General features: G+C 40.2%; 2 protein-coding genes across 2 annotated transcripts; one reads left to right on the forward strand and one right to left on the reverse strand.

The window, feature by feature from the left end:
• The first annotated feature begins 482 nt into the window (after positions 1-482).
• LOC122052952 (cellulose synthase A catalytic subunit 9 [UDP-forming]-like) lies at positions 483-4,876 on the forward strand. The gene is made up of 13 exons (XM_042614725.1): positions 483-591; positions 692-887; positions 967-1,190; positions 1,265-1,361; positions 1,435-1,552; positions 1,646-1,912; positions 1,995-2,340; positions 2,406-2,669; positions 2,783-2,995; positions 3,092-3,302; positions 3,388-3,587; positions 3,696-4,049; positions 4,143-4,876. The coding sequence occupies exons 1-13, from the start codon at positions 517-519 to the stop codon at positions 4,722-4,724; spliced, it is 3,147 nt and encodes a 1,048-aa protein (XP_042470659.1). The 5' UTR covers positions 483-516; the 3' UTR covers positions 4,725-4,876.
• Positions 4,877-8,480: 3,604 nt separating this feature from the next.
• Positions 8,481-10,137, reverse strand: LOC122052953 (transcription factor MYB36-like). Its single transcript, XM_042614726.1, has 3 exons — positions 9,867-10,137; positions 9,663-9,792; positions 8,481-9,536 (listed from the first exon to the last, which is right to left on the reverse strand). Exons 1-3 carry the CDS (start codon positions 10,000-10,002, stop codon positions 8,759-8,761), a joined length of 1,044 nt encoding a protein of 347 aa, XP_042470660.1. The 5' UTR covers positions 10,003-10,137; the 3' UTR covers positions 8,481-8,758.
• Between the last annotated feature and the right edge of the window lie 5,205 nt (positions 10,138-15,342).

A 15,342-nucleotide genomic window follows, 5' to 3' on the forward strand; every position in this document is an offset into this window, starting at 1 on the left:
ACTCATTATAATCACTAAAATTTAATTATGCTTTATTCATATTTGTAATTGTATGATTTGGACAATTAGAGATTTTGATCCAGATATAATAGTTTAAGAATGCTATTTTAAAAAACAAATAATTTTAAAGAATAAGATTAACATTTTAAATATGTGCCAAAATTAACTTAAAAAAATTGTATAATATTAATTTATAGCACAAACAACTATTTGAAGACTACTATTGTTCGTTGGTAGCAACAGCAGTATGCTGTGTTATGAAGAAGGCAGGAAATTTATTCGAGATAAAGTTAGATCGGTTGAGTAAGCAGAGAAGTAGCTTCACTTTGCGGCAATGGAGACTCTGCAACCAACCGACGCTTGGCCACCTACACGGTTAGGTGTGTGAATGAGACTCGAGCCAAAGACTCACCACCACCCTCGCTCGAATCACACCTTGCATGCCTACAAAAGCCCAACTCCTTCCTTCCCAATGCACCCATCCATCCCTCTCACTCTCCAAACCCAACTCCACCAATGGAGGCGAGCGCCGGACTCGTCGCCGGATCCCACAACCGCAACGAGCTCGTCCTCATCCGCGGGCACGAAGAGGTAGGGAGATCGCGCCACACTTTGGCGACCCGTGTCTTAGCTTGTTGTGTAAACGTCTTTTTTGATGGTTTTGGCGATTTTGTGGTCGGTGATGTTGCAGCCGAAGCCGTTGAAGGCGCTCAATGGTCAGGTGTGTGAGATATGCGGCGACGAGATCGGGTTGACCGTCGACGGGGATCTGTTCGTGGCGTGCAACGAGTGCGGGTTCCCCGTTTGCCGGCCGTGCTACGAGTATGAGCGACGGGAAGGAACTCAACTCTGCCCACAGTGCAAGACCCGCTACAAGAGGCTAAAAGGTTAGCTCTTAATTTGTCTCGATCATCTGCTTTCAATTATTGAAAGCTGACTATCGATCTCGACATGTTGTGTACGAAGGGAGCCCAAGAGTGGAGGGAGATGAAGATGAAGAAGATGTGGACGACATCGAACATGAATTCAAAATGGAAGAAGAGCAAAGCAAGAAGCAGCAGCAACCTCTGCTAAACAAGCACATCACTGAGGCGATGCTCTATGGGAAAATGAGCTATGGCAGAGGACCCGAAGATGAAGAAAACAATACTCAGTTCCCTCCCATCATAACCAGCTCGCTCTCTCGTCCGGTAAGCTGAAACTTTTTCTTTATAATTCGAACTACGGTACATCTAAATGTGCATGATTTGATATGCAAACTCAGGTGAGCGGGGAGTTCCCCATAACAAATGCTAGCAACCATGGAGACTTCTCATCAACGCTGCACAAGCGTATCCATCCATATCCAATGTCTGAGCCAGGTATACGAGTGATTGCAAAAGGAGTTTTAATAAGTAACAAGAATTAGCATTTACGTAAGTGGCTGATTAGCAGGGAGTGCAAGGTGGGATGAGAAGAAAGAAGGTGGGTGGAAAGAAAGAATGGAAGAGTGGAAATCGAAACAAAACCTGCTTGGAGGTGATCCAGATGAAGTCGATCCTGAGATTGCCCTGTATGCACTCCTGCCGCCTTTCCTTTCTTTGTTAGTTCTTTTTTCTCTCTCTCTCTCTCTGAAACTTCTATCACGATCATTGTCTTGATGCAGAATGGACGAAGCGAGACAACCATTGTCAAGGAAGGTGGCAATAGCTTCAAGCAAGATCAACCCCTACCGCATGGTGATCGTTCTCCGTCTCGTTGTTCTAGCATTCTTCCTCCGGTACCGGATCCTTCACCCGGTGGAGGACGCGATCGGGCTCTGGTTGACCTCGATCATATGCGAGATTTGGTTTGCTATCTCTTGGATCCTCGATCAATTCCCTAAATGGTTCCCCATCGACCGCGAGACTTATCTCGATCGCCTCTCCCTCAGGTGCACGCCCAAGTCCAAATTTCTTCATCGAACACCTTGCAGCTTTATGTAGGAGACTGACTGCCACTTTGTCCAATCGCAGATACGAGAGGGAAGGGGAGCCGTCGATGTTATCGCCCGTGGACATCTTCGTGAGCACGGTGGATCCGTTGAAGGAGCCTCCGCTGGTCACTGCCAACACTGTGCTCTCCATCTTGGCTGTTGACTACCCAGTGGACAAGGTGTCCTGTTATGTGTCGGACGATGGAGCTTCGATGCTCACATTCGAGTCGCTCTCGGAGACAGCCGAGTTCGCCAGGAAATGGGTTCCCTTCTGCAAGAAGTTCAACATCGAGCCTCGAGCTCCGGAAATGTACTTCTCGCAGAAAGTGGACTACCTCAAGGACAAAGTCCAGCCCACCTTCGTCAAGGACCGCCGAGTCATGAAGGTGCATATTTGAATCATTCCCTCTGCAATCATTCAATCTTATATAGTGGTGAAAATTTTGGGCAGAGGGAGTACGAAGAGTTCAAAGTTCGGATCAATGCGCTGGTGGCAAAAGCCATGAAAGTGCCTACTGAAGGCTGGATCATGCAAGATGGTACGCCATGGCCGGGCAACAACACGCGGGATCACCCTGGCATGATCCAGGTCTTCTTGGGACACAGCGGAGGCCATGACACCGAGGGCAATGAGCTCCCTCGCCTGGTCTACGTCTCTCGAGAGAAGAGACCGGGGTTTCAACATCACAAGAAGGCCGGCGCCATGAATGCTCTGGTACATCACGCGATTACTACTGTTTCACGATTTGGATTTCAAATGCACCCTTCTCCTCTGATGTTGCTTACTAACTTGAGTTTAATTTACAAACCTGCAAATTGAACTGGCAGATTCGCGTGTCCGCAGTTCTAACGAATGCCCCATTTATGCTCAACTTGGACTGCGACCACTACATCAACAACAGCAAGGCCGTGCGAGAGTCCATGTGTTTCTTGATGGACCCTCAGATTGGCAAAAGAGTGTGTTTTGTCCAATTTCCACAAAGATTCGACGGCATCGATAGGCACGATCGGTATGCGAACAGAAACACAGTCTTCTTTGATGTACGTACGGTGGTTCAACAATCCTCGTTTAATTTCTATAAGCAACAAGTAGCTAGCCAATCATTGACGTGACGCCGATCCGTTCTGCTTCTCCAGATCAACATGAAAGGTTTAGATGGAATCCAAGGGCCAGTGTACGTGGGGACAGGATGCGTCTTTAGGAGACAAGCTCTCTACGGCTACAACCCTCCGAAAGGACCCAAACGCCCAAAAATGGTGACCTGCGACTGCTGCCCCTGCTTCGGCCGTCGCAAGAAACTCAAGTACTCCAAAAGTGGAGCAAATGAGTCGACCGCAGTCGATGGAGGTGGTGATTTATTGCTCGGACATTTGCAGTTAATTTTAATCGCTGACCACTAGTAAAGGATCTAATTAATTAACTTCGATGTTAGGAGTACTGGACGAGGACAAGGAGCTGTTAATGTCACAGATGAACTTTGAGAAGAGATTTGGGCAGTCAGCAGCGTTTGTCACATCGACACTGATGGAGGAAGGTGGAGTGCCTCCCTCGTCCAGCCCAGAAGCCTTGCTCAAAGAAGCCATTCATGTCATCAGCTGCGGCTACGAAGACAAGAGCGATTGGGGACTAGAGGTAATTAATTGACCGAGAATGAGGAGAGTCGATCGATTATTTTATGATTTGCAACGTAACAGGCAGATTTTAAGCTAAGTGAGGTGCATGGATTGTGGTCCGGTGCAGATTGGCTGGATCTACGGGTCGATCACAGAGGACATCTTGACAGGGTTCAAGATGCACTGCCGCGGCTGGCGGTCAATCTACTGCATGCCGAAGCTGGCGGCGTTCAAAGGTTCGGCTCCGATCAACCTCTCGGACCGGCTGAACCAGGTGCTGCGGTGGGCGCTTGGGTCGGTGGAGATTTTCTTCAGTCGCCATAGCCCAGTGTTGTATGGCTACAAGAGCGGCCACCTCAAGTGGCTGGAGCGGTTCGCCTACGTCAACACCACCATCTACCCCTTCACCTCCCTCGCCCTCTTGGCTTACTGCACCCTCCCCGCCGTCTGCCTCCTCACCGACAAGTTCATAATGCCGACGGTAGGTGTGTCATTTGAGGAAGTTGCATGGCTGGATTCAATTCGATGATGATTTATGTTTTGAACTGGTGCATGGCTGCCGGTGGTCGTGCAGATTAGCACATTCGCCAGCCTCTTCTTCATCGCGCTCTTCATATCCATCTTCGCGACGGGCATCCTGGAGCTGCGGTGGAGCGGGGTCAGCATCGAGGAGTGGTGGAGGAACGAGCAGTTCTGGGTCATCGGAGGAATCTCCGCCCACCTCTTCGCCGTCATCCAAGGACTGCTCAAGGTGCTCGGCGGGATCGATACCAACTTCACCGTCACGTCCAAGGCGACGGACGACGAGGAGTTCGGGGAGCTGTACGCGTTCAAATGGACGACCCTGCTCATCCCGCCCACCACCGTACTCATCATCAACATCATCGGCGTCGTGGCCGGCATCTCCGACGCCATCAACAACGGGTACCAGTCGTGGGGCCCGCTCTTCGGGAAGCTTTTCTTCTCCTTCTGGGTGATCCTCCACCTCTACCCCTTCCTCAAGGGGCTGATGGGGCGGCAGAACAGGACGCCCACCATTGTCGTGATCTGGTCCGTGCTCTTGGCTTCCATCTTCTCGCTGCTGTGGGTGAGGATCGACCCCTTCGTCATCAAGACCATGGGACCTGATACCAGATTGTGTGGAATCAACTGTTAATTAAGCTGAAAAAAAAAATTAAAAGGGAAAAAATTGATAGTGTTTGCTAAGCTGCCGCTGTACTCTGTGGATTTTGTTGTCAATATCACTTCATATACCAATATTTGATGTGATTCAATTGTTGTGAAGAATCAGTTTAAATTTTTATTTTACCTTTCGTTGTTGCTTTGGCTTGAATTAAAAGAAAAAGGACTCATTGCTTCGATTGAAATCAAAGGGAGATTTCACAAAGAAATTAATTGTCACACCTTCTAATTTAGATTACTGTGATTAGGTGAGGCCACGGTATCTAGGTTTTCTAGAAAATAGAAAATCAAGAAAAAAGAAAATTACTTGCATTGAGGTCTTTCTGTTAAAAAATAAAAAATAAATAAATACATAGTAAAAGGTCGAGGATAGATAAAGAGAATAAATGAAAATTGCTTTTGTTGATAAACAAATAGCCTATTTATAAATACATTGAACATATCTACTACATGAACAATTTTCTATAACCATTAATAACTACCACCACTAAATTACTAATTGCCAACTCATCAATCTATTAATTAATTCTCTAAGTCAACATTAATATGTACATTAAATTTTATCGTCACCTTCACCTCCACTTTTGATCACAACGAACGAAGAAGTAAAGAACCGCTTCTCTCTTAAGGCATCTTTAATCGTTAAAGTTTTAAATGAACTTTTTTTTATGATTTCAATATATCATGTCAATATTATAAAATCTTATTGAAACATCCCCAATGGTTAAAGTTCTAAGTGAATTTTTTTATAATATAATTCATAGTATGTAGTTGCATGGCTTCATGGTTATACATCAGTTTCAATACAAAAGAACATATTTGAATTTTCACTACTGCTCTTGAACTATAAACCTTAAATTTCATATCTACAGTGGTTCAAGATTTTTTATTCAGCTTTTTTTAATTTTAAAAATCTCTCACAAATTTACATTGGAGATGCTCTTAGTTTCTTAATTGTAAAATAATTTTGTGTAATTATTTTAATTAAAGTATGATATCTTATGTGTATAGATTTGCTTGCAATCTGTTCATCCTTGATTTGCATAGAACCAACCATAAATAAAGCTCTGAATTTTGCCATGCTCCATCTTGAAAACTAATTTTCTTTTAAGTTTATATATTTTAGTCCTTAGGTTGACTTTGAGTTTCTTGATAGCTAGGTAAACACTTAAGATTTTGTTTTTCCTTTCCGAGTCTTTCTTTTAAATTATAACCTGACATTTGCCAAGTATTTATTTTAAATTATAACCTGACATTGTCCAAGTCTTTCTTTTAAATTATAACCTGACATTTCGTCTGAGGGGACATAGTTGAGGCATAAAATAGAGTGTTCAGTCAATGCCCAGGAGAAGGAGCCAAGGTTCCAATTGCCTTAGTTATCAAGAGCATCTCTTAGCTGCAAGTCGTATGATTCTATTTGATGACATTGCTTGTCAGAGATAAAGAGATGTGATCTGCCAAAAACCTAGCCCACTTAACTACATCAATCCTTGACTTTTCATTAACCCTCAAACAAAAGTGCTTTCCTATATCCGCTTCTTTCTTTCCCAAGTGGTCAGGTTCTTGGGAAGGTTGACTCAATGAACCTATGCAAGCTACTTTTTCCCTAGCATAAAGAAGGATATGAGATCAAAGAAAACTAAGCCAAAAATGTAAGGAAGATCGATATGTAATTAAGGTATTATCAATGATTATTGATTCTGTTCGAAGGCGATGGAGACGGTGCACTGGACAGATGGCTCGGTTGTTCACTGGGAGAAGACTCTGAGAGGGAGAATCAATGACACCTGACACTCCTTTTTGCTCCTTTCTGGCACTCCTTTCTACTCCTTTCTATGCACACTCGAAAGAGTAAATGGAATGTTAGAGTGAGAACAAGGGAGGGATCCTTGGCACAGACACTCCGACGCTCAAGTCATTATTGTATCCTGGCGAAAAGTAGAGGAGGAGGATGAACAATAGATGTGTGTGCAGTACGCATAGTAAAGTGTACCTGGCTAACGGAGATGCCTCCTCCTTTTTATGCTGACCCTCGGAATCTATGTAATCATGAGATGTCAAAGAATTTGAATGTCTGGTGATGGAATATATACGGTCATCCTTCAAAGAAGGTTCTATTATATGAACATGAATTGTCTTTTGTAACCTTCGTATTAATGAGGTGACTGAAAATGTTCGATGTCAAAATATGTCAATTAACGTCAGGCAATGGAAGCTTTACCGTCATCCTTAGAGGAAAGTTATTGCATGCATATGCTACGGTAGCAAAAATTTCCTGACATACAGTTGCTATTTTCTGACAGATTGTTGCAATTCTTTGACAATGTTATCCCTTGGAAGCAGTCCGATTGACTCTTGGACTGACTGGATGTATAATGAGAGATTGACAAGAGAAAAGGGGAATTAAGGCTTTTTGGTCGACTAGTCATATGTTGAGAGTTGATTTAGCGCTGAGAGATGAATTATGCCCTTAGATCCAGCCGACCCTTTGGCCGACCGGCTATATGCTGGGCGTTGTATTATAGAAGCAGGGAACTAGACCCTATATATCCGACTGGTGATAGAACCGACCGGGTGTACTTGGTGTATCTTGGCAATGAGGAAAACACTAAGTTTCTTAAGTTCGACCGACCCTTTAGCCGACCGACCGTATGAGGAGAGACTTGTGCTTGAATGGGGGATTGAACCCCGTATATCTGACCGACTCTTGGGCTGACCGGCTGTATATGGAGTTGTATTGTAACTGTGGGGAGTTGGATCCCGTAAGTCTGACTAGCTCTAAGGTCGTTCGGGTTTATTCTGTATATCTTGGCATTGAGTGGAGCAATAAGTTCCCTAAATACGACCGGCTCTAGGGTCGACCGATCGTATGTTAAGGAACTTGTGCTTAAAGAATGGGGAGTGAAGAGCTGAGCCCTGGTGAGAGTGACTCGTTCAGCTATATACGTGCACTCTAACTTTGATTACGACTTCACCTTGACTTTGACCACCATTCACTTTAACTTTAACTACCACATCACCTCAGAGTCCATTCACACCATATCATATCAATTATTTTTAACTAAGAACTCAAGTCCTTTTCTTTCCAGTCTACTTCTTATATCCCTTACAACTAAGTCTCTTCATGGATAATTAGGATGGGAGTAATTTTATTTCTACCCTTTTATTCACAAATAAATTCTACAATATTGTAGTATATATGCATTTTAAAGAAACTTTTTTACTTGTTCTTTAATTCCTTAGGTGCTACCAAATAATTATGTCACTATCACCAAGTATCATCACTAATGATTATCAAGGTAAAGAAAATTTAGATTGGAATTTTTTTAAAATTTGAAATTAATGGCACCATTATAATTATTAGGTGAAACGTGGATAACCATTTATTAGCACTATAATTAAGCTGTGAACATTAAGTTTAACATTAATATATTTAGCATTGGTGGCCACTTAATAACATTTTGGTGGCATCTTGATAATTATTTGGACACTACAAGGATCATTTAATGCTACCAAGATAATTATTTGGTAAATTCAATTTTAAGTTTTTTTTAATTATGAATTGGTAGCACTTCTATTCATATTCTGTCACATGTTAATAATTATATGATGATAGATAAATATTGAAGTAACATTTAGGATTATATATATACACAACGAAATTAATATATTGGCCAATAAAAGAAATGAAAAAGAAATGCTAGCCAATGTATGAACCAGTTTCTTATTCGCCAAGTCTGAATTAACACACTGAATTCAGATGACCAAACAAAGGGATGTTAAACAAGCCGATGAATGATCTTCAACGTGTTAATTCTTGTGCACGCGTGCTGAAACAATTACACGATCGATAACAATTTACAACCTGTTCTTCCATATCACATCTCCATTATTGTTATAAATGACATTTATATATTATACGTAAAATCTCAACAACATCCACCTCCATTTTATACTCTGATCCCTTTCTTCGTATTATCTATATAATCAGCATCCATCTATAGCTCCCTATAACTCTTCATACCTTAGAACACAATCAAGTTGTGCTGCTGGATACTCGAGAGCCAATGATGCTGAATCCGAAGGATATCCCATTTCATTAGAAGCAGGCCAAAAATGATCGGAAAGAATCTCCTTGTCACTGCCATACAATTCTCTGCACCTCTCTAACTCCTCAAGATGATCATTCTCCAAGAGCTGATGCCCAACGAGGGATGGATCATAGTTGTTGAATACCAAGTTTTGTAGATCCACTTGAATACCTCCTTGAGTTATGGAATCCAAGTTGGAGCTCGAGTTCTCCATGCTCGAAGAGGAAGGAAACCCTAAAAAATCTTCTCGTGTAATAATAATATTTGCATTGATCGACTTGGTAATTAGCTCCTCTTTCGTGGCAGTTGAACCCTGTAGTACTGGAATCGGGTTCACAGCATTAACAGCGAAGTGATTGGTTGACAAAGCTTGAGTTTGGGAATGGTACTGCTTGGGCCACAGCGCAGGGCTACTGTAGAAGGAGAAGGGATTAAGTAGATTAGGGCTGTAGAGTCCTCCTTGAAGCTGCATGTGGAGTTGCATTCTCTCACGAGCCGATGCGCTCAGGGTTTGGTTCTCAGTACTACTCTTCACCTCCATGCTGTTAGCTTCTTCGTTGGATTGGTTAGGGTGGGCCGGGCGGCGCGGCTGCTCTCTTCGCTTGCCAAGTAGCTTCTTCTTCAGCCTGGTGTTCCAGTAGTTCTTGATGTCATTGTCCGTTCTGCCAGGCAGCTGGGCGGCAATTATTGACCACCTAATTATATAAACATACAGAGATCGATCATATATGAAGTAATTGGAGTTTACAACTTGATGGAAGAAATTAATTAGCTGATAATTTAAGACTAAATTAAATCATGATATATATGTATTAATTAACCTGCTGCCTATGCTTATGTAGAGGCTGCATATGATTTGATCTTCTTCTTCTGTGAAGCCACCGTGCTTGATGTTTGGCCTTAAATAATTCAGCCATCTCAGCCTGCAGCTTTTGCCACACCTCTTCAACCCTGTGGGATTTATAAAAATTCACATAGTTAAATTAATCGATAAGTATCTGAAGTACGATTTAATGGATACTAACCAATTTTTTGAGGCAGTGCAATCCAGTTTCCTCCAGTTCCATGCTCTTCGATGAATGCCTTGAGCTTGGAGTCCTCCTCAGCTGACCATGGCCCTTTCTTCACATTTGCCTTGTCACAGCATGGAGCTCTCCCCATCTGATCAATTCTCTCTTTCTCTGTCTCTCTCTCTCTCTCTCTCGCCTTCTTTACAAGACAGTGGAAAAGTGATGGATTCTGATGTGTGAGCTAGCGTGGGATGGAGAAGAACCCAAGAAGGTGAAGCCAAGCTTTATAGAAGAGAGAGAGGAGATGTGATGCTCGCTGTAAACTGATTAGGGTTCTTTTAATTTACTTATTAATTAGTCACTAGCTAGTCCTTTCAACCTAAAATATTATAATCTCTAGTGGGATTTTTCATATCTTCTGAGATGGACAAAGTCCATATGTAGATTATATATTAACTAGACTAGAAAAGCAATTAATCAACGGAAGTTAAGCGGTGCGAGAACGAGTTGCACATGTTTTTACTACACATTAATGGAATTTGGCAAGAGCCAGACTTTTAAGGCGAAGGATAATTAGGATTGCTTGACGATTAATTAAACACAAAGACGAATCTTTTTCATGTCCAAGTTCTTGTTCCACATAAAATGAAAAATAAATAAATAAAAATTAATTAATTAAAGGCAGAAATCAAATCAATAAGTAGCACTAGTTAATTATATCAGCATACTCAAGGAACTTAAGGATCACAATTAAAACTTATTGTGTGCTATATTTGGGTTTGTTTATCTCAAACTTTAAAAAATCAAAATTTCTCTTTCCATCTTCATTTTGAAAATATTCTTAATTGGGCGGAAACCTTGGGGAAATAGTAAAATTATTATCGTATAATTTTATAAAATAGTTTATTGCAATATAAATTAAAGCTGCGTATAATAGATCAAATGTAGTTCAATCCTTCCCTGAAACACTATATTAATGAGAGATTTGTGGACCGAATTATCTTAACTAAATCAATGCTAGGCCTAAAAGATTGGTCAAGTCGGGTTGTCGGTTGAGTCAGTCAAGGAGGGCATGCCAAGTTGGTTAGGTCAATCAGGTAGAGCGGGCCAAGCGAGTTAGGCGAACTAATCAAGTAAAGCAAGTTGGCTGAGTCAATTAAGTACTCGATCAAGTTAGTTTGATCAATTAGTTGATAGGTCAATTCGGATGAACCCATCAATCCAATTAAGTCAAGCAAGTTAGACGTACGAGGCAAGCAATTTGGACAAGACAGATGAGCTAGCTAGATGTGCTAATTAACGAGCCAAACAAGTCAATCAGGCTAGTCGAACCAAAAAGACTTGGCAAGTGGACACTTTGCGCGATTAGTAAAAAGTGGTTAATTAGATAAAATGGATCAAACGGTTGGTTCAAGTCAAAGTGTCAAAACGAATGCTAATTGGTGGTTAAAATGCATTGAATCTGTTAAATAATAAATTGAGGAGACCAATTCTAAAAGATATTCTATCTCTTTACTTTTTCTTTCTCTACTTTAACAAGTGAAAAATATAATTTAAACAAAAGATCTAATTATTTATCCATCAGCCCTAGCTAATCTATTTTTTTTAGTTTTTTTTCCTCTGATTAAACTATCCACTTAACAGTTTCAAAATATTATCAAGAGGGAATAAAGGATAATGAGCAAGAGACAAGGCGGAATTGGAATTGTCAAGCTTCCGTTTATGATTAATTAAGAAAAGAACAAGAATAATTTGCAAGAATTAAACCATCTACGTACTACTTAACCTTTGTTTTGAGGGGGCAATTGCCACCCCGTTGCCCTAATGATAGAGATAATAATATAAACTATGAAGATTTAAAATTAAGTAATGAAGAAAAAGCAGGAAATATGGATGATCTTTCTCTTGTCCTTGCCTTGGAGTTGGAATCCCAAGGGCAGACCGTGGCATCAGCAAAAAAGACCATTGTTAATTAATCCAATCAAGGGAAAGAGGGAGAATGAAGAGATAAGCACTAGGAAGAAAAAGAGGAAGAAAGCATTGGGAATCAGCATGGACGTCATTGGAATTTAGCAGCACCGAGAATGTCGATGGGGTTCCATTTCCTGCTACCGTATAAACTGCATACTTCCACCTCTTTGTGATTAAATTTAAAGACTCTCAAAAGAATCATAATTGACTAATAATTAGGGCAGAAAACATAGGTCAAAGGAAGGAGATCAGAGGAACGTGTCAACCCAGAACCAACAAGCCATCTCTTCCTTCCCCTCGAAGCACCCTGCGTTCTGTAGAATTCCTTCCGAAGTGACATCATTTTTGTTTGTCCCAACTCGATTTCCTTATTGATTTTCTCCTTCAGCAACAAACAAAGAAAGATCAGCACACAAGCTTTTTATCCAGATTTTCCTTAGGGAAATCTATTTGAGTAGGAAGTAACTATTTCAACTGTAGTTAGCTAGAAACATATATATTTCCCAACAGAAGAAAATTTAAACACAAGGAGTGAAATTGTGTATCATGTTTTTACAATGCGTAGACTTGAATGTGTAGTGGGGCACTCACCTTGAAGGTCACATTAATGACCTACATCCCCTAAGACTTGAATGGTAATTGTTAGCAATATGTACAACAGTTATAGTACCTATACAACATCTATGCCCAACCACCAAGTTTGACATTGGCAACCACCAAGTTTGACATTAGGCAGGCATTATATTTCATTGTATAAGAACTTCGTGTAATTAATTTATCGTCAAAGAAGTAGAACTTCACTTAAGGACAAGTCATTAAAGCACTATCTCAATTAGTGAGATCGATTCAAATACAAGCACAACTAGACCACTTAAACTGCCTAGTGTTATTGGGCTCATGACCTTATAATTAGTTTGCTGCTTCCACTGATGTTGTTTAGGTGACTTCTGCTCCATTCAGCTCTGCAACTTTCTCCTTGGAAGATTCTTTGACTTGTAATTTGCATCCAAGGCTATAGGATTTATTAATGTACTTCCCTTTGCCCTGCCACCTTTTTTTAGCTTAGACTTCTGGGCATGATTGGATTGACATTAGGGAAGGATTAATAATTGCTTACCATACCACAATCAACATATATATCTCTAGTTTCTTATTTAGTAGTTTTTGGTTTAGTCAAACATTCACATTCTAATGAGTCTTAAATTAAAGTAGAGGAGCTTATGTATGATTTGACATGCGACTGTTTTCTCAGCGACTGCACTTAAATATATATCACATCCCTTCAAAAACTGCATGCTCTCCTTTAAGCCCTCATCAATCACTTGTATTATTTCTTAGATGATGAAGTTTTGGTACTGTGATTCATTTCAGGTTTTCTTAGATAGATCAGTAACTGGGCCAAATTAAGATCTGCTCATGCTGACCAAAAGTAAACCAATGCACCATATATCTATAAAATTGAGGTATAATATTACGACCAAAATAATGAGTTAATATTAAAACTTGTCAAACTTACTTAGATCATCTTCCCGGACTTAATTGAATATGGAAGTGGTCAAGCCACGTTCGTATTACGACCATAAGATGTGATGAGGTCTATTTCCAAAGTCAAGTCAAAGATTTCGACAAAGAATTGATAAGTTCAAGATTGGGTTCAATCTTAGTTACAACCTATTACTCCATATGAAAATTCAAATGATAAATTAGAGAGAGAGGATAACTTTTTTTTTTTTTTTTTTTTTTTTTAAAATCATATTTGCTATGCTTCCTTGAAAAGATATCTAGAAACAATACAAGATTAATTAATGAGTAAATTCAATATCTACCTACGACTCCTTGCAAAATATTAAATCGCATCTCTAAAATACAAGACGGTCTTGCAAGAGTCGATCTCAAAAGTTGTGGGACTAGGTCGATTAAAAAAAATGTTGAACTCAAGTCACAATGTGGAATATGCGGGCACTCACTTAAATTTGTTGGGCTGATTGGGTAGAGTGGCAGGCAGTTTAGAAGAGTCAAACTACTCTATATATGGGGTTCTCATATTATAATTGGGAGTACAAATTTGTTGGAAAATTAAAAATGGAAAGACCTAAACACTTACTCTAGTCACACACCGAAACACTCTTATATATTCTCGCTTCTCATCTTTCTTTTATTCTTAGTTCTTCACCTCTCCCATCCATGTGTATAAAGAACAATGAAGGGATAAATATGTTCAACAACATTTTAAAGATTTCTTTCTAGTCATCCTTTTAAATTTCCCCTTACCACCTAGAAATCCTTACAAGATTCTGTGGTATTTTCAAGCAAGGTTGTAAACAAGCTAAGTCAAATCGAGATAAATCAAGTCGAGACTAAAATGAATCAAGTTTTGAAATGATTATTTATTATAAGAAAAAAGTTGAAAGATAATGTTATTTATGCGTTGTCTATGTGACTAAAATTTTTTTTGTCAAAAGTACTATTGTTAAAAGTCCGTTCAAAGACAAGATATAAAAAGCATTATCATTTTTTTGCAAAGACAAGGTTTTTGCAACACATAAAAGTGTTATCTTTTTTAAAATACATTTTTTTAGCAAAATATAAAAATCATTATTTTTTCTATTTACAAAACCGTTGTTGTCGGGAGATTGTTGGTTCAATCGTCCTCGGATCAAGGTTGATTAGTTTAACTAGACTTAAGTAAATTCGAATTTGAGTTTCGATGTATATGTGAAGAAGAGGTCAAGTACGTCAAGGTTGACCAGATACTTGATAATATGGGAGAGGAAAGTCAAGTAGATTATGGAGGACCGGATACTTGACTGGAAAAGTCCTAACTAGAGGTTAGGAAAGACAGAGACCTAATTCAAGGGTTAGGCAAAGGTGAGATAAGGGTAAAGTCCTAACTAGAGGTTAGGCAAGGCAAAGACCTAACTCAAGGGTTAGGCAAGGTAAAATCTTAACTCGATGATTAGACAAAGGAAAGTCCAAGTGGGTCAAGGAGGACCGCATGTTGGCAAAGAAAAATCCTAACTATGGTTAGTCAAAAGAAAGTCTAAGTGGATCAAGGAAGATCGCACGTTGACAAAGGAAAGTCCTAACTGTGGTTAGGTTGTCACACCCCGGAAGTGTACTTGTTCGACAAAATAGATGGTACCCCGTTGTGATAATATTTGATACAACATAATATAAATCCACAAATCAGGAATAAATATACAGCGGAAGATAAAAACATAACCACTACTCAAAAAGAAGGATTTACTCAATCCCCTCACAATATATAAAACACAAATGACTACGTACTGATACGACTTACACAACAAGTGTTGGTGACGTTTACACTAACGGTTTAACTTAGATTTTGATTCATGAAAAGTGAGTTGTTTTGGTGTGATCAACAAGTTAAGTTAGGTCCTATCGGTTTTTAACCTTGTGTTTAAGTGTGCAGGAGATTAGGAGCACAGGTAGTCGAGCGGAAGACGCAGCTAGCGTGAAGGACGGCACGCGGTGCGTCCGAGGGACGAGACGCTGCGGA

The sequence above is a fragment of the Zingiber officinale genome, chromosome 3A (genome assembly GCF_018446385.1).
Source record: "Zingiber officinale cultivar Zhangliang chromosome 3A, Zo_v1.1, whole genome shotgun sequence".
Lineage (NCBI taxonomy): Eukaryota > Viridiplantae > Streptophyta > Magnoliopsida > Zingiberales > Zingiberaceae > Zingiber > Zingiber officinale.